This window comes from Labeo rohita, chromosome 10 (genome assembly GCF_022985175.1).
Source record: "Labeo rohita strain BAU-BD-2019 chromosome 10, IGBB_LRoh.1.0, whole genome shotgun sequence".
Classification (NCBI taxonomy): domain Eukaryota; kingdom Metazoa; phylum Chordata; class Actinopteri; order Cypriniformes; family Cyprinidae; genus Labeo; species Labeo rohita.
Window position 1 is genome coordinate 28,300,062 of NC_066878.1, and position 26,196 is coordinate 28,326,257.

At 32.8% G+C, this 26,196-nt stretch overlaps 1 protein-coding gene across 3 annotated transcripts in view; it reads left to right on the forward strand.

Annotated features, from left to right (window-relative positions):
- The window catches only part of ttc28 (tetratricopeptide repeat domain 28), a 361,751-nt gene that overhangs the window by 224,941 nt on the left and 110,614 nt on the right, over nucleotides 1–26,196 (forward strand). For all 3 annotated transcript variants that reach the window (XM_051121326.1, XM_051121327.1, XM_051121328.1), the window contains 3 exons: nucleotides 2,518–2,665; nucleotides 13,461–13,733; nucleotides 17,127–17,257. In XM_051121326.1, the coding sequence (XP_050977283.1) occupies nucleotides 2,518–2,665; nucleotides 13,461–13,733; nucleotides 17,127–17,257 (552 nt within the window). The remainder of the gene's footprint in view (nucleotides 1–2,517; nucleotides 2,666–13,460; nucleotides 13,734–17,126; nucleotides 17,258–26,196) is intronic.

The window sequence follows — 26,196 nt, forward strand, 5'->3', positions numbered from 1 at the left end:
TCCCAACTGTTATCAGCTCGGCTGGATGTGGGCCCCACGCTCGGGCCGATCTAATGAACGGCTGTGTGAGATGATAATTGTGAATGAGCTGTATGTCGGCGGAGATGTGAGTCTGCATGGACCCTTTAGTCAAACGCCAGTGGAAATGGTGGTGTTTATCAGCCCATCTCCCTCACAGTGAATATAGAGAGGACATTATGCTTTCTGCAAGTCAACTGCTGTGATATTTAATACAGTCGAGCGGTCTGGTGTGCGTTGCATGATCAAAATAACAGCAGCCTCTTTGAAAACATCAATGCATGCATGTTTGAGATACTACATCAGACAAGATTTAAAGGAATAGTTCAGCCAAAAATGAACATTTGCTGAAAACGTACTCAACCTCAGACCATCAAAGATTTGGAGAAATGTAGCTTGACATCACTTGCTCACCGCTGGATCCAATGTAGTAAATGGGTGCCGTCAAAATGAGAGTCCAAACAGCTGATTAAAAACATCACAATAATCCAGAAGTAATCCACACCACTCCAGTACATCATTTAATGTCTTGTGAAGCCAAAAGCTGTGTTTGTAAGAAACAAATCCATTTTTCACTTAAAACAATTGCTTCCAGTTGGTCCTTTATCCATAATATTGCTTCCTCCAGTGAAAAAGTTGTCTCGTCTGAATCAGGAGAGAAATATGCACAGATCAAGCACCGTTTACAAGCAAAAACAGTCCAAAACAGCTCTAGACAAATATACTGGTGGATTTTGATGTGAGAGCACAACAGTCGATATTATGGATTATGGACTCAAATTTAAAAAGTTAAAACGTCTTGATAATGAATTTGTTTCTTACAAACATGCAGCTTTTCGATTCACAAAATGTTAACTGATGGACTGGATTGGTGTGGATTACTTGTGGCTCATTGTGATGTTTTTATCAGCTGTTTGGATTCTCATTCTGACGGCACCCATTCACTGCAGAGGATCCATTGGTGAGCAAGTGATGCAATGTTAGATTTTTCCAAATCTGTTCCTGTGAAGAAAATAACTCATCTACTGTAATCTTGGATGGCCTGAGGGTGGCTAAATTTAAAATGTTGGCTGAACTATTCCTTTAAACATCCTAAATGTGTTTGTTTAGTGTGTATTTTCCTGTTGATCTTCCGAGTAAATAAATACTGTAAGGCCAGTGTAAGTTTTTTGGGATTTTTTTTCAGCTGCTTTTGTTGGAGAAAACGGTGCATCTGATCACACTCTAAAAATGCTGGGTTAAAAACAACCCAACGTGGGTTATTTGGCAACCCAGCGCTGGGGAAATACTGGATAGAACACATGCTGGATTATTTTGACCCAGCTGGTTGGGTTAAATGTTTTTACCAGACATGCTGGGTTATTTTTTAAGTCAACTATTTTTCAAAATTATTATATTGCTTAGTTTAAAATGGACTGGAACTTATACAAACACACACAGAATCACTAGAGACTACAGCAATAATCAAAAGATAAACATTTATTAAGCATGAACACATGGACAAAATACATGACAAATAATTTATTTGGGTGAATACAGCATAGTTTACAATATTGCATACTTTAAAACTTGTTTAACAAGCATTTTAGACATAAAAAATGAAACATTTAAAAATATAATTTTAATTTTAGTATATTCAACCATTCTCCGTGATCGTTTTTTACAGAAATAGCGCTAATTCTCATGGTGGTGTGTTGCCAAAATCTGAGCCGGTGAAGGGCCGCTGTTTGCCGGGTTGACTGCGAACTTCAGACTACGGCCTTGCGTTCCACTCATAGCTCAAAGATGCCATGACTGACTCCAAAAACTGCCCATAAACAAACAGTACTGACATTAGAGAACGTATTTTAAGATTAAACCCAGTACAATAACAAATAAAATACATTTATTTTATGCAAGGCAAAAGATGTTTTCATCCTGTGAAACAACCACTGCTGACGCAGCTGGCTGACTGACATCTCATCCTTATGTTGCGTTGCGTAAAATAATACAATTTACAGCACAGTGAAGACTTCATAAATGAAATAAAATGTATACAAACCTTTATTTCACTGAAGATGTGCAAAGATGTGCAAATCAGAACCGCTCTCTCCTGTAGAGGACTCAAAAATCCCACGCTCTGACTGACTGTAACCCAGCGTTAAAAATGACCCAGCAATTTAGTTACGGAAAAACTACCCAGCACCTGGGTAAAAAATATTAAAAATAACCCAATAAAATGACCTAATGGGCTGAACCCAGCATTTGGGTTTAAAAAATAACCTTGCATTTCTTAGAGTGCGCTTAGTAAAGTAACCACATAGATCTCCTCAGTAAGATGCCTGGTTTGTAAAATCATTCATTGGTTTTTGTTGATTTGTGCACTTTAAGCAGTCTTAGGGGAAGCCGTCTGCACTGGTGATGGGCAACGCCATCATGAAATTGATCGAGAATATGTCGCTTGTCCATTGTAGACGATAACAGCACTAACGTGTTTTCTTTCTGATTCTCTTTTTGCAGGCATACTTCCGACAGGGTGTTGCCCTTCAGTACCTGGGGCGCCATGCGGACGCCCTGGCCGCCTTCGCCTCGGGACTGGCGCAGGACCCCAAGAGCCTACAGCTGCTGGTGGGAATGGTGGAGGCCGCCATGAAGTCCCCGCTAAGAGGTACACATTGCATTTGTACTAGTTTTGGAGTCGAATTCCTATAAACAACCTCTTAAATATAACAAAAAATCTTCATTAGGTTCATGAATGGGCCAAACATTGTCTTCTAAAAATCTAAAAATGCAGAAAGCTGAGTAGGAAATGATGTTTGTGTGTAAAATCATTTCTGATGAACAGGGAATATAAATGAAAGATGCAACATGCTGTTTTTGGGGCTCTTCTGGTGTAGATTCATCTGTTGGCTCTAATGAGCATGATAATGAGGGTTCAGTGTGCATAATGAGCTTCATTTACTAACCGTATTAGTGTTTGAGAGGTATACGTGCATTTTTTCAGATTATATTTGACCTGCTCTGTCATTTTGAGTCGTTTTGCATTTTTATGCACTGAATGAAGAAGTCTCAGCTCTCTACTAGTGGAATTAAAGTGATGTTATTTAACAGTATCACACTGAGGTTGAAATTTAAAAATAGATAAAGTATTATTAATATAATCAATAAATTACTAGTTTACTACTATATCTACTAGTGTGTGTGTATATATATATATATATATATATGTGTGTGTGTGTGTGTTTGTGTGTGTAATTACACATAAATAATTACACTGAGATTGAAATAAAAAAATTAGATAAAATATTTATATATATTTTTTACAATATGTATATGGGTCATTGACATATAAGGATTTTCAACCAATTTTAAAAACAAAAAATTATAATAACTGTTGCAATTGTTCGAACATTAAGAATGTTGTGTACACATAAATTCATATTAAAATTTTAAATGAAGTGATTTTAGTGTTTTTTTTTTTATCTCGATGAATTGGCCAAAGCCTTAAAAAATGTCATGTGGTGCGACCATGATATTAAAATTTATTAATTTCCTCATTTCCTTCAGAAACAAAGTATTTGCATTTATTTTGAGCTTTTGTAAAGAATGATCTCATATTTTTGTTTTATAATTTCAGAATTTATAATTTTGCCATAAATGTAGTTAGCAGACTTATTTTTCCTGTAAATTGCATTAAACTGATACACATGATATTTGGTCGCACCACATGATATTTTAAATAAACCTAAAACAAACCTAAACAAAACAAGCTAGCTTCCCACAAAAGGTCACTATGAAATTTATAATAAAAATAAATACTTAAAGAAATAACTTTAAAATACCACATGATATCCAAAATGTGGTAACTACATACCAGCTGTTAAAAAGGTTATTTTTTCCCTAATTTGAAAGAGTTACAAACCTGCCTGATGCTTCCATGGGTCATTGGCAAATTGGTATATGATTTAAAGTCTTATCTTTGAATGGATTTCAACATAAAAGTCCCAAGATGGTAGTGTCTTGATGGTCGCACCACATAAAATGGAAATCATCGGTTTGTTTGTATATTATGATGGAAGTATAAAATATAAATGCTTTGCAGTTTTATACAGGATTACAAAACACTTTGGAAATCATGCCAAATAGTGCAGAAAAGTAATCAGAATAAATTAAGGGTCATTTCAAAGACAATTCCGAAGCAACACCTATGGCCGGACGGTCGCACCACATGATATTTTGACACTTTGAATAACAGAAAAATTACAAATAACTAATCTTTTTTGAAACGTTAAAGTGGGTCCATACATAGGAGAAGTACTTCAAATATATGGCATCTTTTTAATGCATTTAAACAATATTTTAACTGAAAAATCGGACAGAAAATTTAGGTGTCACACCGAATATATGTATATATATATATATATATATATATATATATATATATATTCAACATCGAATATATATATACTGTATATATACATATATAGTGGACTTTTTTATTGTAGACACTTCTTCCTGTCATTCTAAATCAAATTCCAGTTCAACCTGTATGTTGTGACCAATATAATTCAAATTCACACTTATGAGATAAAAGGGAGTCAGTTCTTTAATTCTGAATTCTTTTTTCTTTTTAACCCTAATGTGTACACCTCTAGCCACTAATTATGCAAGCTCAAGACTGACTAGTTGATCACTGTATAATGTTGCACACCACAAACTGAAGCTAACCAGCTCAACAGCTCGGTTTGCGAGTGCTGAGATTATCCTGAGTGTGATTTCCAGAGTCTGCAATTTTCCAACACAAACCAAAGAGCCGCGTCTGTTATCCCGTGCGAGCAGCCCAACAAAATCGGCTCAGTTTTCTGCGGCGTCTCACCTCTCGACTTAGCGGAAGGGCTTTGAATGGCACCTCTGATGATGTGAAGCCGAGAAGAGAACAATTAAATTAAAGTTAGGTAATCCCACATGCAAATCCTCACACAAGGGCGCTACAAAAGCGATAAAGGGATGAGGGGAAGCGAGAGAGTGGGAGAAAGCGAGTCTCTTGTTATCAGCGAGCCCAGGGGCCGCGAGCGATCACCTCTCTGCCCGGAGCCGATTTGGAGAGACTGTTCAACATAATCTACTCTCTCTGCGGCTCAGAGCGCCACGTCTGGCTCTGAGGGGCAACGGGAAGAAATAAGGGACATAATTAGCAGATAAAACGGCCCCGTTTGGACGTCATCCCGAAGAAACGGCTGTTTGCATGACCCTGTTTATTCTGAGACTGCGATTTACATCCGAGTGTCCCATCCAGTTAGCGCACCGTCAGAGGATGTGGTATACAGACACACACGTGCACATAAACACACACACAGACCGTCCCGCCACAAACAGCTGGACAAACACAGTAAAACCAGACAGTTTCCCAGGTTATGGGGCGTCATTCACTGTAAGCGCTGGATTTCTGCTGCTATTCTGGTTCATAGTCTGATGTTTCGAAGCGTGTAGTGTTGACATTGGGCAAAAAAGACTAAAAACTCCCACATTTAAGATGTTTTAAAGTCTGTCTGTCTGTCTATCTATCTATCTATCTATCTCTGTCTCTCTGTCTGTCTGTCTGTCATTCTATCTATCGTTCTATCACTATCGTGCTATGTCGTTCTATTGTTCTGTTTATCGTTCTATCATTCGATCTATTGTTCTGTTGTTCTATCTGTCGTTCTGACGCTCTATGTACTGTTCTATCGTTCTATCGTTCTATCATTCTATCTATTCTTTCATTCTATCGTTCTATCTGTCATTCTATTGCTCTATCATTCTACTGTTCTATCACTATCATTCTATTGTTCTACATATCTATCGTTCTATCTACTTGTCTGTCTATCACTCTATCGTTCTGTCTATCACTCTATCATTCTATTGCTCTATCATTCTATCGTTCTACTGTTCTATCGTTCTATTGATCTGTCATTCTGTCACTCTATCTATCGTTCTATTATTCTATCTATTGTTCTATCATTCTACCATTCTACTGTTTTGTCTCGTTCTATCTCGCTCTGTCGTTCTATTGTTCTATCATTGTATCTATCTTTTTATGATTCTATCGTTCTATCTATCTGTCGTTCTATCATTCCTTCTATTGTTCTATCTACTGTTTATCATTCTATCATTGTATCTATCTTTCTATCATTGTCGTTCTGCTGTTCTATCTATCATTCTATCATTTTGTCTATCTTTCTATCTATCGTTCTATCTATCACTCTGTCATTCTATCGTACTATTGCTGTATCTGTCATTCTATCACTCTTTCGTTCTATCGTTCTATCATTCCATCTATTGTTCTATCTACTGTTCTCTCGTTCTGTCATTGTATCTGTCATTCTATCATTCTATCTATTGCCTATCTTTCTATTGTTCTATCATTCTGTCTGTCTTTGTCATTCTATCTGTCATTCTGTTGTTCTATCTATCATTCTATCGTTCTGCTGTTCTATCATTTCATCTATCTGTCGTTCTAACGTTTTATCATTCTATCTATCATTCTATCTGTCATTCTATCGTTCTATCTTTGTCATTCTGTCGTTCTTTCATTCTACCAGAATCTATTGTTCTATCATTCTATCATTCTATCGCTCTATCGTTCTATTGCTGTATTGTTGTATTGTTCTGTTTATTGTTCTATCATTCCATCTATCATTCTATCGTTTGTTTTGTCATTCTATCATTCTATCTGTCGTCTGTCATTCTGCCATTCTATCTATCGTTCTATCGATCGTTTTATGTTCTATTGTTTTATCTGTCATTCTGTTATTCTGTCTATTATTCTATCTATCGCTCTGTCATTCTGTCGCTCTGTTGTTCTATTCTATCTATCGTTCTGTCATTCTATTGTTCTATCTTTCTATCTGTCGCTCTAACATTCTGTCTTTCGTTCTATCTATTACTATGATGGATACTAAATACTGAAGCGATGCATCATTGAAAAGGTCTGCAAGATGTGATTCACGGTTGTACTGTATCCACAGATGTTTTCTACTCTCTCTCAGTGTGTTTTTAGCCCGTCCCAGCGGTGTAAAGCCAGATGAATTAGCACAGCATCTACCTGAAACCTGTGTTTTTGAGCTACAGGGAATACTAGAACTCCTCTGGATGCACAGCGAATTACAGATATGGAAATCCACACGGCTTAGTTTAGGAATGGTAATGTAAATAGACTAAAAGAAAGTAAACACAATGAAATGCAAGTGGGTGTTGTTGTCAGTCTCTGTTATTATTTCTTTATTTAGCTGCTTCCCACGAGACACCAGACAGACACGTCAAAGCTTCTGTTTCACATGGCAAAGCCTCTCGACAGAAGAGAGAGAAGCGGCAAAGAGAAAGAGAAAAGCGTTGGAAGGAAGGAAAGATAGGCACCTAGAGGCTCATCATTAAACCCTCTTCGCCGCGGCGGGCTGCATAAGCACTTCTGCACACTTGTTTATCATGCCCGTGTCTGCTGTTAACTGGATTCACACACACACTCACTTCCGTCCCCAAGCCAAAGAGTTTCTCGCCACTCCGATTTATGCAACTTGTAAAAGTGTCAGGCTGAATGCAATTACGCGATATGAATGCGCACGACAAACCCGGCGGAGTGTTTGTAGCCCGCGGCAGAGGACGTTCACGCCTGTCGGCTACACGAGATGAGGGAATTAAACCTGTCGGAAATCGCTCGGCGTTCCTACAGTGTCTTTTTACAGTGTGGAGATTCATTCAGGCTGAATTTGACTAGATTGTGTCTATTGTAAGCAATACAGTAGTAGTAGTAGTTTTCTATTTCGAAATAAATGCTGTTCTTTTAAAAAATTTTATTCATCAAATAATCCTGAAAAATTGTGTTAGACAAAAAACAGCCTAGTTATGCCAGATTTGGTCAGAAATTTTCCGATTTACTAACAAAAACTGTTTCGTATTTATAGATTTAGCAAAACAACAATGCAGTTTTGACCCAAGTTGGTCAGAAAATATATGAATTTGTCTAATTTATCAACAGAAATAGTTTGATCTTGACAGATTTAGCCAAAAAACAGCCCAGTTTTTGTCCAATTCAGTGCCATGTCTAACTTTGTCCAGTTTACCATGAAAAATGCTTTAATATATGTTATAAATAGGTTTGGCAAAAAACAGTCCGGTTTTGTCTGATTTGGTGAGAAAATTTTGTCCAATTTATCATCAATAAACTGTTTAACATTGTTTTAGCAAAAAAACAGCCAGTTTGCTCAGAAAATGTCTAATTTTATCCAACTTACAAAAAAAAAAAATGTTTTAATCTTGACAGATTTATCTAAAAGCAGCCCGTTTTTTTGTCTGATTCAATGACAGATGTTCTAACTTTGTCCAATTTACAGTGACAAATTAGTATAAAATGGTCAGGTTTGGCCAACAAAAAAAAAGGTTTTGTCCAGTTTGCTCAGAAAATGTGTAATTTTGTCCAATTTACCAACAAACCACTGATCAATACTGTCAGATTTAGCAAAAACAGCCCAGTTTTGTGCAATTTGCTCATAAAAATGTCTAATTTTGTCTAATTAACCATCAAAAAACTATTTAATATAGTCAGGTTTAGCAAAAAACAGCCAAGTTTTGTCTAGTTTGTTGAGAAACTGACTACTTTTGTCCAATCTATCATCAATAAACAGTTCAACACTGTCAGATTTAGGAAAAAAAATATCCCAGTTTTGACAGTTTGCCCAGAAAATGTCTAATTTTATCCAATTTACCAACAAAAAAGTGTTTTAATCGTGACTGATTTAGCTAAAATCATCCCAGGTGTGTCTGATTCAGTGACAAACTGTCCAACATTGTCCAATTTACAATTAAAAAACTGTTTAAAATGGTAAGGTTTAACAAAAAACAAACAGCCAAGTTTTGTCCAGTTTGCTCTGAAAATGTGTAATTTTGTCCAATTTACCACCAAAAAACTGATTCATATTGACAGATTTAGCAAAAACAGCCCAGTTTTGTGCAATTTGCACAGAAAAATGTTGAATTTTGTCCAATTAACCATCAGAAAACAGTTTAATATGGTCAGGTTTAGCAGAAAACAGTTGAGTTTTGTCCAGTTTGCTCAGAAAATGTCTAATTTTGTCCAATTTACCAACAAACACATTTTAATCTTGACTGATTTAGCCAATAGCAGCCCAGTTTTTGTTCATTCAGTGACAAACTGTCTTGCTTTGTCCAATTCACTTTGGAAAAAATGGTTTAATATGGTCAAAAACAGCCAAGTTTTGTCCAGTTTGCTCATAAAAAGGACAAATTTTGTCTGATTCATCAACAAAAACTGTTTAATCATGTTAGATTTAGCCAAAAACTGTCTAATTTTGTCAGATTTACCACCAAAAAACAGATTCATATTCTCAAATGTATCAAAAACAGCCCAGATTTGTCTGGTTTGGTGAGAAACTGATTAATTTTGTCCAATTTATCATAAATAAACTGTTTAATATTGTTAGTTTTTGTCCATTGTGCTCAGAAAATGTCTAATTTTGTCCAATTTACCATCAAAAAACTGCTTAATATTGTCAGATTTAGCAAAAACAGCTAAGTTTTGACCAGTTTGCTCAGTAAATGTCTGATTTAGCAACAACAACTGTTTAATTGGCCAAAAACAGTCCAGTTTTGTCAGATTTGGTGAGAAAGTGTCTGATTTTGTCAAATGTACCATCAAAAAACATATTCATATTCTCAAATTTATCAAAAATAACCCAGAATTGTCTGGTTTGGTGAGAAACTGATTAATTTTGTCCAATGTGTCATCAGTAAACTGTTTAATATTGTCAGATTTAGCAAAAACAGCACAGATTTGAGCAGTTTAAGAAAATGTCTAATTTTGTCCAGTTTATCATCAACAAACTACTGTTTAATATTGTCAGATTTAGCCAAAAGCAGCCCCGTTTTTGTCCAATTCAGTGACAAACTGTCTAACTTTGTCCAGTTTACAATGGGAAAAATTGTTTAATATGGTCAGGTTCAGCAAAAAACAGCCAAGCTTTGTCCAGTTTGCTCAGAAAATGTCCAGTTTTGTCTGATTTGATGAGAAACTGTCGAATTTTGCCAAAAAATACAAAAAAAGATTTTTTCAAATTTATCAAAAACAGCCCTGAGTTGTCTGGTTTGGTCAGAAACGGATTTATTTTGTCTAATTTATCATCAGTAAACTGTTTAATGTGATCATATTTACCAAAAATAGCCCAGCTTTGTCCAGTTTTCTCAGAAAATGTCTAATTTTGTACAAAATATACTAACAAAAACATTTTCATCTTGACAGATTTAGCCAAGAGCAGCTCAGTTTTTGTCTGATTCATTGACAAATTGTCTAACTTCGTCCAATTTACCATCAAAAAATTGTTTAATATTCTCAGATTCTTCAGATTTATCCAGTTTGCTCAGAAAATGTCTAATTTTGTCTGATTTATCAACAAAAACTGTTTAATCATGACAGGTTTAGCTGAAAGCAGTCCAGTTTTGTCCAATTCAGTGACAAACTTGTCTAATTTTGTCCAATTTACTATAAAAAAAATCGATCAATTGTATGAAGTATCAAATGATAATGAACAAAAACATTTTAATTTTGACAGATTTAACCAGAAACAGCCCAGTTTTGTTTGATTTTCTTAGAAAAGTCGAGAGTTGCTGATACACTGTTCCAGCTGTGATAAAATGCAGAATATGATACGAAACCCCTCTCGACAGTACACATATGTGCAGCTGAGATGAAACATGCTGAATTGGCTATCAAACACACCCAGAAGGACAGCAAGAAATACGCTTCATAGATACGATACAGAAATACGAGGGAAGGGCAGATAAAAATGGATCTTTGGAGGTCCCGGGGGGCAGTGGGTGACACTCGACTGTGGCCCGTCGTGATTTATGACAGTGTGTGCGTTTCACTCTTTAACTGTGTCTCCTTCCTCCGGCGGAGGTCACCTCTACACATATGGTGCGTTCGTAACCCGGCACGCTAAATCTTACCGCATAGTAGCACGTGGGATTGTTTTACGAATAAGCATTTCTAAGGTGAACATTTTACAGAGTAACTTAAACAAGAAGGTCTGTTTTGAGTGTGTGGTGAAGACACACATGAATAATCACCTCAGCTTGTGCAAACAAAAGCCGTTTCACTGAATACGCCGTGGTAGCTTTACAGTCGTTCGTAATGCGTTTGTACAGTAAACGAGCTCGTGTTTAACCTGCTGAATTACATTTTTGTGATGTGTAAATGAATTGAATGCAAGTTCAGTCAACAAATGACAACCAAATGAGCTCTTGCCGGTGCTAGTAGAGACATGAGATGCTGCATATAAAATTAGTATGTCCAATTAGTGAGAAAGTGGCCCTAATTTAGTCAGATTTAGCATTAAAATGGTCTGATTTTGTGTAACTGATTAGTGTTGTTGAATGTTTTAATTGTGAAATCTGGCAAAATTAGGTTATTTTGTTGTCAAACCTTATATAGTCATTTAGCTTAAAAAAAAAAAAAACGGTCTAACGTTGCTAATTTAAACAAAACAAGCCTAGTTATTTGTATATTTGGTAACAGTCCAGATTTGGTCAGAAACTGTCTAATTTTATCTGATTTTGTCAGATTTGGCAAAAAAAAAAAAAAAAAAAAAAAAAAAACTGCCCAGTTTTGTTCAGTTAAGTGATAAAATGTCTAACTTTGTCCGATTTACCAACAAAAACTAATCAAATGTTGTCAGATTTAGCCAAAATAGCCTGGTTTTTGTCTGATTTGGTCAGAAAATGTCTAATTTTGTCCAATTTGCTGTCAAAAACCAGTTTGATTTTGTCAAATTTAGTAAAAAACAGCCCAGTTTTGTCTAGTTCAGTCAGAAAATTACAAACTTTGTTAAATTTACCAACAAAAACTGTTTCATTTTGTAAGATTTAGCCAGTTTTTTTCTGATTTGGTGAAACTTTGTTTATAATTTTGTCCAAATTACGATCAAAAACTGTTTAACCACCCAGTTTTGTTCAGTTTGCTCAGAAAATGTCTAATTTTGTCTGATTTACCAACGAAAATGGTTTAATCTTGTCAGATTTTACAAAAAATAGCCCGACTTTGTTTAGTTGGCTCAGTTTAGTCAGAAAATGTCTAACTTTGTCTGATTTACCAATAAAAACTGTTCAATCTTGTCGAATTTAACCAAAAACAGCCCAGTTTTTGACTAGTTTGGTGGGACACTGTATAATTTTGTCGGATTTACCAAAAAACATGTTTGATGTTGTCAGTTTTCGCAAACAACAACCCATTTTGTCCAGTTTAGTCAGAAACTGTCTAACTTTGTCTGATTTACCAATAAAAACTGTTTAATGTTGTCAGCCCAGTTTTTGTCTTATTTGGACACTGTGTAATTTTGCCCAATTTACCACCAAAAACTGTTTAACAGCCCAGTTTTGTTAAGTTTGCTCAGAAAATGTTTAATTTTATCTGATTTACCAGTGAAAACAGTTTAATCTTGTCTGATTTAACCAAAAGCAGCCCAGATTTTGTCCTATTTGGTGAGACACTGTATAATTTTGTCTGATTTAACAACAAAAAACTGTTTAATGTTGTCAGATTTAGCAAAAAACAGCCCATTTTGTCCAGTTTAGTCAGAAAATCTCTAACTTTGTCTGATTTATCAACCAAAACTTTTTAATCTTGTCAGATTTAACTGAAAATAGATCAGTTTTTATCTGATTTGGTGAGACACTGTGTAATTTTTGTTGTCAGATCAAGCTAAAAGCAGCCAGGTTTGTTAAGTTTGCTCATAAATGGTCTAATTGAGTCCATTTTACCATCAAAAAACTGTTTGTTATTGGTATATTTAGCAAAAATGGCTCAGTTTTGTACAGTTTAAACAGAATATGTCAAACTTTGTCCGATTTGTCCGATTTAGCCAAAACAGGCCAGATTTTATATACAATTTTTATATACTTTTTGTATATTGTATATAAGTTTTTCCAATTTACCTTCACAAACTGTTTAACCCGCCCAGTTTAGTTCAATTTGCGAAGATAATGTCTAATCAGAATTAACCACAAACAGACCAGATTTTGTCCAGTTTGGTGAGACACTGTATCATTTTGTCTGATTTACCTACAAAAACAACTTTTGTGTTGTCAGATTTAGCAAAAAACAGCCTAGTTTTGTTCAGTTTGCTCGGAAAATGTCTGATGATTTACCAACAACAGCTGTTTAATATTGTCAGATCTAGCCAAAACAGCCAAGCTTTTGTCTGAGACACTATAATTTTGTGCAATTTGTCACGAAAAACTGTTTAATGTTGTCAGATTTTACAAAAAAAACCCCACTATTGTTCAGTTTGCTCAGAAAGAGTCATATTCTGTCCTATTTACCAACAAAAATGCTCAAAAAAGATTATTTTTTTTTGTATGTTTCATGTCACATCTTTTCTAACTCACGCTCTCGTTTGTTTGCATCCTCTCTGCAGAATCCCTGGAGCCGACCTACCAGCAGCTGCAGAAGATGAAGCTGGACAAGAGTCCGTTTGTGGTGGTGTCTGTGATTGGTCAGGAGCTGCTGACCGCCTCCCATCACGGCGCGTCGGTGGTGGTCCTGGAGGCGGCGCTGAAGATCGGCACCTGCAGCCTCAAGCTGCGCGGCTCTGTTTTCTCGGCCCTCAGCAGCGCTTACTGGTCATTGGGCAACACGGAGAAGAGCACCGCCTACATGCAACAAGACCTGGAGGTGGCCAAAACTTTAGGTGAGCGACACTTTTGAGTACGAGAAGACCTTAAAGAGACTTCCGCAACAGATTTTAGGCTTCTCAAAACATAATTTTGTTCTTATTGACCGTATTCCATATCTGTAATATTTATATACTATTGTAGTATTTATTAATAGTTTCAATTAGCTTTTATTTTTATATTTTATTTTTAATTTTAATTTTAGTTCAAGTTTTAGTAATTTTCTTGTGTGCTTTTGGCATTTGTGTGTATATATATATATATATATATATATATATATATATATATATGTATATATAAAATATAAAATTTGAAATTGTATATTGTGTTTTATCAATTTTAGTTAAAGAAAATCAGTTTAATAATTTATATTTTAATATATAATATAATAGTTATATTTTATTAATATAAATATTAGTAACATTGTTAAGGGTATAAACAATATTATATATATATATATATATATATATATATATATAATATTTCATATAATATAATATTTAAGAATGTAAAATAAAAAAATAAATAAAAAAAATCAAAAACAGTTTTAATAGTTTATGAACAAACATTATTACAATTTTAAAACCTAATAAACAATATTACATTTAAAAACGATGTATTCAATCTTTATTTCGATTAACAAAAGGTATTTTTAAGTATTTGTATGTTTTTAAATGTATAAAACTATATTAAGTTGAAAAATGTGAAATATTAAATTTTAAATTGTATATTTTGTTTCATCAATTTCAGTTAAAGTAAACTATTTTAATAGTTCATATTTTTGTTTTTAATATAGTCTTTATATTTTATTAATATAAACATTACTTTTTTAAAAATAAATAAAAAAACAATATACCATTAAAAATCTATTAAAAGGGTTATGTTGTATTTCATCTTATTTCAGTTAACAAAAAATGTAATAGTTTAGATTTTAATATTTAATGGTATATTTTTATATTTTATTAATATAAATATTATTACAATTTTAAAACTTTAAAATAATACAAAATGAATAAAAAATTTTTTTAAAAAAAGAACGATTTTTAAATGATTTTTAGTTTTACAATAACAACACTATGGCATTCAGAATTAAGCAAGATTTATCAATGTAAATGACCTTTACTTTGCTCCACACACTTTAAAATGACTCCTTTTCTCCTTTGGTGCTCCACAGTACTGGCTGGCGCAACATGACGATCAGTAAATGATGATTTTATGGCGAACTGTTTCTTTAAAACACGTTTAATTGGGTTTATTTTGCATATTCATGTCATCACGTCTTGTTCTTGAGAAATCAATGCACTCTGGTTTGTTCCTGAGGAGACGGTAGTGTGAGAACATCCTGTGATGGACGTCCAGGTGACCTTGTGCACGAAAGGCCTGTGTACCTTCTCACAAAGTTAATTATTTTGACCCGACCGAGCACACGCTGATAAGGTCTCCCAGTAATTAGGCTTCATGGGACTTTTTTTAATTAAAAGCCGCTGCGACTTTTCCATAAAATGCCACTGGACTACTACTTGTGTTTTTTCGGCGCAGTGTAAATATATATACATCTAACGCTGAGATCATAAATATTCTCCTCGCGGCTCCTGAATGTCAGAGGTTTAGCAGCTCGACTTTAAAGCATGAAAGCGTTTTCGAGTCGACCGTTTCTCACCCTGTCTGTCTCCTCGCTGTCTCACATGCGATGACGCACCTGAACTGTGAATGTTTGTGTTTGAGGTTCAGCTCGCACTTTTAGCACATTAGTACACAGCTGACGTCTCGCTCGGCCGCTTTTTCTTTGGGCTCTTGTCGGAGCGGCTGATTGCGTTCACACACAGGATGAAGGTCTGATAAGAACAGCTGCAGATCTTGCAGGTGCTGTGGCGCTCGACTGCCATGATGTCATCGCTGTGTAATCTTGTACATTCACCTCAAACCACTGATGAGTCGAGTCACGTGTATTTATAGAGCGCTTTTCACAATGCACATTGTTTCAAAGCAGCTTTACAGAAAATCATAATGTTAATGTTTACAATGTCTTGATATCTTCATGCCTTACGGTTGCATTCAGCAGATTAGAGTTGGGTCATAATATACTTTACATTATGCAATGATACAAGCAGTTGAGATTTGTTGCATATAGTATATATTGCCCACAAGTATACTTAATACATGCAAATAAAGTTGGCATATTTGTGTCAGATTTTGTCTGAGCCGTTTTTGTTTTTACCAACAGAAACTGTCTAATTTGGTAAAAAATGAGCAAAAAACACTCAAGTTTTATCAAATTTGCTCAGAATTTGTCCAGTTCTGTCTGATTTGCCAACAGAAACTGTCAAATTTTGTAAGATTTTGCAAAATAAAAAGCAGTCGTTATATCGGAATTAGTCAGAAACTGTCTAATTTTGTCAGATTTGGCAAAAAACAGTCAAGGTATATCAGATTTGGTCAGAAATTGTATAATTTTGTCTGGTTTACCAACATAAAATGTTGAATTATGTAAGATTTAGCAAAAAACAGTCAAGTTTTACCAGATTTGGTCAGAAATTGTATAATTTTGTTCGATTTACCAACAGAAACTGTCTAATTTTGTAAGATTTAGCAAAAAACTGTCAAGTGTTATCAGATTTGGTCAGAAATTGTCTAATTTTTGTCCGATTTGCCAATAGAAGCTGTCTAAATTGGTCTGATTTGCCAAAAAATAGTAAAGTTTTACCAGATTTGGTCAGAAACTGTCAAATTCTGTCCGATTTACCAACAGAAAGTGTCAAATTTTGTAAGATTTAGCAAAAAACCAGTCTAGTTTTATCAGATTTGGTCAGAAACTGTCTAATTTCATCAGATTTAGCAAAAAACAGTCAGGTTTTACCAGATTTGGTCAGAAACTGTCTGATTTTGTCAGATTTACCAATAGAAAGTGTCTAATTTTGTAAGATTTCGCAAAAAACAGCCAAGTTATATCAGAATTGGTCAGAAATTGTCTAATTTTGTCCGATTTGCCAACAGTAGCCCAGTTTTGTCTCATTTGGTCAAAGACTGTCTAATTTTGTAATATTTACCAAAAAATAAAAACAGGTTTGGCAATATCTGAATAATGTAGGATTTACTTTGCATACATTGCTAGTAAATTTCACAAATAATTAGACGCAGAAAGACTGAAATTTTTACAGTGCACTAGCTGACTTTTGGATCTCATTATCTGGTTTCTTGCTGGTCCAAGATGGTCTGCCAGTTTAGGTTGACCTACACCAGTTGGTAAACCAGATTGAACCAACTAATGGACCAAAACAAGCAGCTTTGACCAGTCAGAAACCATCTGAAGTTAATCTTCCTGAAGTCTCTGAACACATTTTCCTCAGCTTCAGTTTTGTCGTGTTGGTGTGTGTATGGAAACCTTCTAACCCAGATCTGGTTTCCTTCAGGTGACCAGACAGGCGAATGCCGCGCTCACGGGAACCTGGGGTCGGCCTTCTTCTCCAAGGGGAATTATCGCGAGGCACTGAGCAACCACAGACACCAGCTCGTCCTGGCCATGAAACTCAAGGACAGAGAGGTAATCGGCGACTAACCGACCCGTGCGTGTGTGTGTTTTCCGGAGTGTGTGGCCGTATCTTTACCTCAAACAGAAATAAAGTGTGCAGGATGGCTTTATCAGAGGCCCAGGACTCGTGTTGCGATGTGACAAATGTTTCAGTCAGATCTGCAGGGCAGACTCACCGCTCTTTGTCACGTTTGTGGACCCTCGGCGTCTCTGTTCTGTCTCTTTTCAGCTGGTTGTCTATCTATTCTGATGCATTGTTGAGAAAACACCCTGAAATGTCCTACTTGGGTTAACCTCACAAAAACAAAATCAAAAGAAAAAAAATTCAATAATAATTAAATGGCATAAAATATTTTGTTCATTTATTTATTTATTTTTTATGACAGTTAAGCACATTTTGTTACATTACAACAAATTGGGATGTTTTATAGTTTTAATTTAAAATGCAATAATGAATATTAAAAACAAATAATAAACTGTATAATATGAAGAATAATATAAGACAATAAAATATAAGAAAAAATATTTTAAAAAATTACAGTGAAATATAGATGTTAAATAATACAAATTAATTTAATTTAATTTAATTTATTTATTTATTTATTGCAAAATGTAATTTAAATGGTTGCTTTCAATTTATATTTCATTTTTATGACAATTAAGCACATTTTCCTCCAATGCAATGAATCTGGATGTTTTATAGTTTAAATTTAAAATGTCATAATGAATATAAAAATAAATAATAAAACATGTATAATATGAAGAATAATATAAGAAAATAAAATAAAATAAAAATAAATACAAAAAATACAGTGAAATATAGATGTTAAATAAACAAATAAAAAAGAGTCATTTTTATGTATTATTCATTTATTTATATATTGATTTATTGTGACATTTAATTTAAATGGTTGCTTTCAATTTTTTTTTTTTTTTATGACAGTTTTATTTTGATTATGACAATTCCTCCAATGCAATAAATCTGGATGTCTTATTGTTTAAATTTAAAATGTAATAATGAATATAAAAATAAATAATAAAACATGTATAATATAAAGAATAATATAAGAAAATAAATATTTAGGAAAAATAAATACAAAAAGTACAGTGAAATATAGATGTCAAAAAATACAAATAAATAAAAAAGGTCATTTTTATTTATTTATTTATTTTATTTTATTGTGACATTTAATTTAAATGGTTGCTTTTAATTTTTATTTTATTTTTTTGACAATTAAACACATTTTCGTCCAATGCAGTGATTCTAGATGTTTTATAGTTTACATTTAAAATGCAATAATGAATAATACATATAAATCATAAAGCATTTATAATATGAGGAATAATATAATATGTAATATAGAAAATAAAAGAAAAAATATAAGAAAAGAAGATACAGTGAAATATAGATGTTAAATAATGCAAAAAAAAAAAAAAAAAAAAGAGTACAATGAATCTGGATATTTTAATGGCCATTGTTCTCAATGTAATGATGATCCCATTACGATTATATTTAATAAAATGTAATAAGGAATATTTAAAATATAAAAAATTGAATTATAAAACAACTCATAATATGAAGAATAATCTAATTAAATAAAATATATAAAAAAGTCCCATTACATTAAGAAGAATTATATTTTTGAGAATGAGAATTTTGAGGGTATTGGTAATGGTAAATAATACAAAAAACAAAAATAAATAAATATTTTTTAATAATTTTAGATTATTCTTATTATTTCTTATTATTTTTAATAACTTTAGATTATTTTTATTATTTCTTATTGTTTTTAATAATTTTAGATTATTCTTGTTATTTCTCTTCTTGTTATTATTTTAATGCTGAAGATGAAACTAATGCAAAAATATGAATGGTCCTGAAAAAACATATCTTTTTCTTTGTGCTACATACGTAATTTCTTCTTTTTATCTTAAAATGAAATATGAGCCAGTGATATTCTCGACAGGTTTGGTGAGATTCACACTCTGGCTGTATTTAATGCGTCTCGAGGTCTTATCAGCTAAAGCCTCATCCGCGGCTCCTCGTCATCATCTGATCCGTATCACTCTATGAAATGGAGTGGACGAGGAGAATGATAGACTCCTCTTTTGTGTGTCCAGATTGTGTCCGTGTGTTTGCTCTGCGCACTGAAATAGAAGCTCTGCGTCCTCACATCTGCTCCTCTTTCTCCTGTTCATTACTCACTGCAGCCGTGGAGCTGACCGCGTTTCTGCAGACATTACATGCAGATACGGTGTCCGCAACACGCTCAGCAGCGTTTTGTTTTTCAGAGTGAAATTGTGAATATTTTGTGCAAAATAATGTAGGACTGGAACTTATCCATCAGATTTTGATTGGACTATACAGTTTTGTTTTAGATTTCAGCCTTCAACAATTATGAAAATCCAGTAATCGAGATAAACCAATTATTGCACCCCAGTTTAATGCGTTTTCCCTCCTACAGTACATAAAAGCCCAAACTTTAAGAAGTAAAAAACGTGTAATATGGCTTAGTTGCAAAATGGCCCACTCATAATCGTGTTAAACTAAAATATTTACCAAAATAATTGTGATTATGATTTTTGTTCCATAATTAAGCAGCTCTTATTTTTTTTTTTTTTTTTTTTTTAAATTAATTAACTTAATAAAATTCAATAGTGGATAATAATGTAAAAAAATTATATGATGAGTAATACAATAGAAATAAATACAATAAAATATTATTTGACATTACAGTAAAATTATTAAAATGTTGAATGATATTTTTAAATTACATTACAGTAATGTTTATTTGGAGGAAATAGTGCATAATTGCATATTAAATAATACAAATAAATAAAAACATGATAGAATATAAACAGTTTTCTCTTATTTCAGTAATGAGATTTTACAGTAATGCAAATTGGAATTTAAGGAAATATGTTTAATTGTCATAAAAAATAATGTTGTAAAATATTAATGGTCCTAACATACTTTATTTTTTTATTTTTTATTTTATTTATTACAGCAAAGTGGGATACAAAAAATATGTTTAATTGTCATAAAAATAATGCTGTAAAATATGAATGGTCCTAACATACTTTATTTTTTTATTTTATTAAATTTTTTTGATTTATTACAGCAAAGTGGGATACAAAAAATATGTTTAATTGTCATAAAATAATGTTGTAAAATATTAATGGTCCTAACATACTTTATTTTTTAATTTAATTTTATTATTATTATTATTTTTTTTATTTATTTATTACAGCAAAGTGGGATACAAAAAATATGCTTAATTGTCATAAAAATAATGTTGTAAAATATTAATGGTCCTAACATACTTTTTATATAATTCAATTAAATTTTTTTGTAATTTCCATTACTCTCAATGACAATTCTCCAGCACAAACTTTCTCCACTTTTATGACCAATTACGTTCCAGAACTTTTCTAATTATTCGTGAATTTTTATCAGAAGAAATACTGAATATATCTTGTGAAATTTATGTTGACTAAAGGTGATTTAGATGACATTTCTGTGACCTTTGAACATTTTATTAACCTCCTGTGACTTTTCCATGAATGGATATCACAATTCCCGGGTTTTTCAAGACTGTAGGAAAGGTGTTGATTTAATGCATGGATGCATTTTGAAATTTAAATTGAATTTGTAATGCAACACAAATACTGTTGCATCCTCACAACAATGTGGTTGATCACTATAGTGGGTGTTAGCATGAATAGAGCAGGTTAGTTCAACTGTTGACATGCTTATATCAAGCTTGATTTGATTTAATTTGATTTACAATATGCTGGTGCGTGCTCTCAGTGCGTTTGCATGTATGTTTTTTGTGCTTTAGTGCGTTTCTAGCCTAAATTTTTATCATTTGCTTTTTTGAGGAGACATTAAATGAGTTCCAAACAAAGCGTTTTCATAAAATGGCCATACGGTCGCACGCTTGAGCAGTTTGTGGGACGTGTTCGTGGGATGTGTGTGTGTGTTGTCTCTCTCAGGTCACCTCATTAGCTTCAGGGAACTGAAGTATGAACAGGTACGGCAGATGTGTGTCTGCTGCCATATTGCAGTGAGTTTGCACATGCGTGCATGTAAAAAAAATGTGTCATGATGGATCATCTGCTCTAAATGTGTGTGTGTGTGTGTGTGTGTGAGTGAGTATGTGAGTCGGCGGTGATGGATTTGGTATAAGACATTAAGACTCCCCCTCTTAAATCTGTTGTCTAATGGTTTGATCAGTACTGCAGTAAACACTCATGACCCATCACACTAATTACTGCAGATCCACACTAATCAGCACATCCACACGCAAACCCAACCTAATCTCATCCAGGCTTTGAAAAGCACAGCTATCAAGATAATTCTGTCTTGTATAACACATCACAACTCTTTAAAATACAAATACGAACACAAAAAACACATATACAATTTATAAAATACTAAATAAATATATAAAATATATCATTTATAAAATTGTGTGTGTATATATGTATGTATATTTATATATATGTATGTATATATAATGATGAATTTTATATACATATATATATACATAAATATATACACTACTAATAATTATAATTATTTTTAAAGAATTATATTAAATCATTAATAATAGTTTTTTTATTTTAACGTTATTATACACATTATTATAGACCTGCTGAATATATTTATTCATTATTAATAATATATCATTATTTTTTATTTAATATTTTATTAGTGTTAAAAATAATATATCATTATTAATATATCAAATTAATACTTTAGTATTGTTAATAATACATTAGATTAATACAGTTCTAAAATTAAATAAAATAATTATAAAGGCATTATACATGTCTTATTTATGTGTTATTGTAATTATTTAATTTATCAGTTTATATACATTAAAATATATAATACTTATTTATTAAATAATATATAAATATATAAATATATATATATATATATATATATATATATATAAAGTAATTGTTAAATCATAATTATTTTTTTTAATTTCAATGTTATTATATACATTTAAGATTATTATATACATGCTTTGCATTTAATGTATTTTATGTATGTGTAATACATAAAATGTGTGTATTATATAATTAGTTTTATATAATGGAATAAATTATATATATATATATATATATATATGTGCGTGTGTGTGTATATATATATACACATATATACATATATATATATATATATATATATATATATATATATATATATATATATATACATTTTTAAATAATTATATTAAATAATAAATTATATTTATTTAATTTCAAGGTGATTATATACATTATATACATTTAAATTCATTATTTTTAAATTAACTTTTTTTACTATTAATAATAATATATAATTATTTTTAAATTAATATTTTATTATCATTAATAATAGCACATTAGATTAATACAATTCTAAAATTAAATAAAATGATTCTAAAAGCATTATGCATATGTTTTATTTATATGTATCATTTTAATTTCAATTATTTATTTAATTAATTTATGTATATAAAAATATATATGTGCACGCACACATCTTTGTGGTAGGAACAAGGTTTTGGTTTAGAGCGTGCTTTACTTCCGTTCTTGCTCCGTTAGTTACATTTATTCATTTGAACGTCAGTATTACACTCACTATAATTTTCTTTCTTGTTTCTCACATTAACAGTCTATATCAAGGTCTGAGATGTGTTTTGAAAGGAAAATGTTGAAGGACATTTGCTGTGGCACGTTTATGCTACAGCTTTTATTCCAGTCTAATATTTCCATTAGTACGTGGAGCGTCTCTGTGTCAATATTGAGTGAAAAACACTTCAGTGCATCATTAAAACCAACAGAAAAGCGTTAAATTCAGTCGTTAATATGAACAGAGGACTTTCGGAGGCTCAGCGTCTATATCAGTAAAGCATTAGGAATGAATAAAGCAGCTGAGAGTGAAGGTATATCAGTGTATGTGAGAAACATTCCCCGAGTGTTCGCTCCATTACCCGGGAATCCAAAGCAATGAGCTCATGTTATTACATATATAAATTTTTTCTCGCCTTGCCTCAGGAAATCTTCCGCTGAGCACCTTGAGACACGATCCTCCTCTCCTCTCATCTTCTTTCTCTCGCTCAGGTTTGCAGTAGTCTAACAGTGGACTAATGAAGCAGCATGACCGTTTTCAATATTGATAGTCATCAGAAATATTTATTAAGCAGCAAATTAGCATGTTTGAATGATTTCTGAAGGATCGTGCGACACTGAAGACTGGAGTAATGATGCTGAAAATTCATCTTTGCATCAAAGAAATATATTACATTTTACAATATATTCACATAGAAAACTGTTATTTAAAACAGTAATAATATTTGACAATATTTCTGATTTTACTGTATTTTTTAATCAAATAAAGCAACCTGGGTGAGCAAAATGTCAAAAAACAGCAGGAATAAATTACATTTTAAAATAGATTAATATAGAAAGCAGCTGTTTTAAATAATAATAGACTGGTTGCACATGAAATCAGCACTGGATTTATTGTGTAAACGCTGAATGCAGTGTGCAGCACAAACACATGTCGCACATTAAAACAGTAGATTCACACAGCAGCTGGTAAGATGTTATGATGAATGGCAGAACTCGCTTTCTACTCAGTAATTCATCTCTGTTGTGTCAAGATTTAAAGTAAATATAAAAGTGCACAGAATATAATTCAAACCTAGCTCTCTCTTCTCAGACAAAAAAAAAAAAATGCAAAAAGAGGAGAAATATATATTTTTGGGTATTTTGATGCACAGTTTATTTAAAGGGGTCATCGGATGCCCATTTTCCACAAGTTGATATGATTCTTCAGGGTCGTAATGAAAAGTCTCTAAAATACTTTGGTTAAAAATTCTCAATGGTTGTGTAAAACGACACCCTTTTTACCTGTGCAAAATGAGCTCTGCCAAAATCAACCCATTCTGATGGATTGTTCCTTTAAATGCAAATGAGCTCTGCTCGCCCCGCCCCTCTCTTCTCTCTGCGGAGTGACGAGCCTGTTTACTTTAGCCGCTAAACTTGCTAACTAGCATATTATTAGGAAAGGTGATTGCTGAGATTAAAAAAAAACCCCTTATACTCACTTCTGCTGTAGGTGAAGCTGGATCACGAATGATTTGTGCAAACATAGATGCATTTATGTAGATCGGGAGGCGCATTCCCTTCACAAACAAACGTAATCCACTGCATCTTCAGCGGCTCAGATGTCAGGAGTAAATGACGACCACTATGTTCATTATTACATCCAGCAACACAACACTTCAATCGCTCAATCTGAGATATTCTTGTTTAACTTACATCCCTGCTCCGGCATCAAAACATGGAGGTTGGACTGTTACAGCTGATCTTAGGTAAAACGCTCATGTCAACTATCGTGGGAGCGGCCTCTGTCGGTGTGACACCACCATACATGCATCTGAGAATGGCTCGATTTGAAAAAAATTATTTTTACAGATTAATTAAAAACCACTGCATGGATTTTTATCATTATAGGGTAGATTTGTACATACACTGCCAACACACATTAATGGTCAAACAGCATGTAAACGTGAGGTTTGCATCCGATGACCCCTTTAATAAATGTATTGAATAAATATATTTATACTGCCAAAATGTACTTTTTTTATGACGAAATTCAGTCAAATATGTAAAATAAGCATTTTTTTTTAATATGAGTGTCATGAGGTCATGTGACAACACTGAAGCATACTATTTTTTGTTTTACATGCTGTTTCTTAAACAAATAACACATTATATTCAGTATTAGTATTGAAAACTGCATAATTTTTAATATGTGAGTAATTATATAAAATTTAATTATATGAACACCACTGTTGAAAGGTTTAGGGTCAGTTTTATGTGATTAAAAAATACAGCAAAAACAGTAATATTCTGAAATATTATTACAATTTAAAATAGCTGTTTTCTATGTGAATATATTGTAAAGTTCAATTTATTCCTGTGATGCAAAGCTGAATTTTCAACATCATTACTCCAGTCTTCAGTGTCACATGATCCTTCGGAAATCATTCTAATATGCTGATTTGCTGTTCAAGAAACAATTCTGATTATTATCAGTATTGGAAAGACTAAAAATATTAAGTTGAATGAACAAATTCAGCAACTGCAAGTTGTTTCAACATAAAAAAAAAACATTTTTTTTTTTTTTACAGTGCATGATCTTTCAGAAATCATTCTAATATGCTGATTTGCTGCTCAACAAACATTTCTGATTATTATTAGTGTTGAAAACAGATTTTTTCAGTTTTTTTTTCTGGATTCTTTAAGGAATTGAAAGTTGAACAGCATTTAATTAAAAATAAAAATCTTTTGTAACATTATAAATGTCATTACTGTCACTTTTGATTAATTTAATGCATCCTTGCTGAATAAAAGTGTTAATTCGTGAGCAGATAGCAAACGCATGTATTCCATTCCAATCATAGCTGATGTCTTTTTCCTCATTTTCTCTGTCCTTCTTCTCAATTTTATTCTTTATTCTCTCTTTCTCTTCCACACACACACATACTGTCTCCTTTCGTGATGTTTGAGACGCTCTGCAATTGTTACTTGCCGGCAGTTCAAGCGAGCGTAGCGTCGGCCGGCGGTTTAATCTCTTTTAGGTAACATATTGTTCTTATATTCATTAAGCAGAGCACTTCAGAATATGACAGCAGTTGTAATTGGTTTGGTTTCATCTTGTTAAAATGCATTCATTATGCGATGGGCCCCCGGCTTCTTTGTGCTCGGAGAACACCGGCGCGAGCCGCACTGTCTGCCTGTCTGTAATTGTGAGCCGCAGTCACTGTCAGCCGCTTAATTAAAGCCAATGCAGAAAGGACATGCTCCATTTGGGACCATTTGAGAATTTCCATCTTCCTCACAGGTAGGGATAAATAGCGGATGCTCTCGCTGATGACACGTGC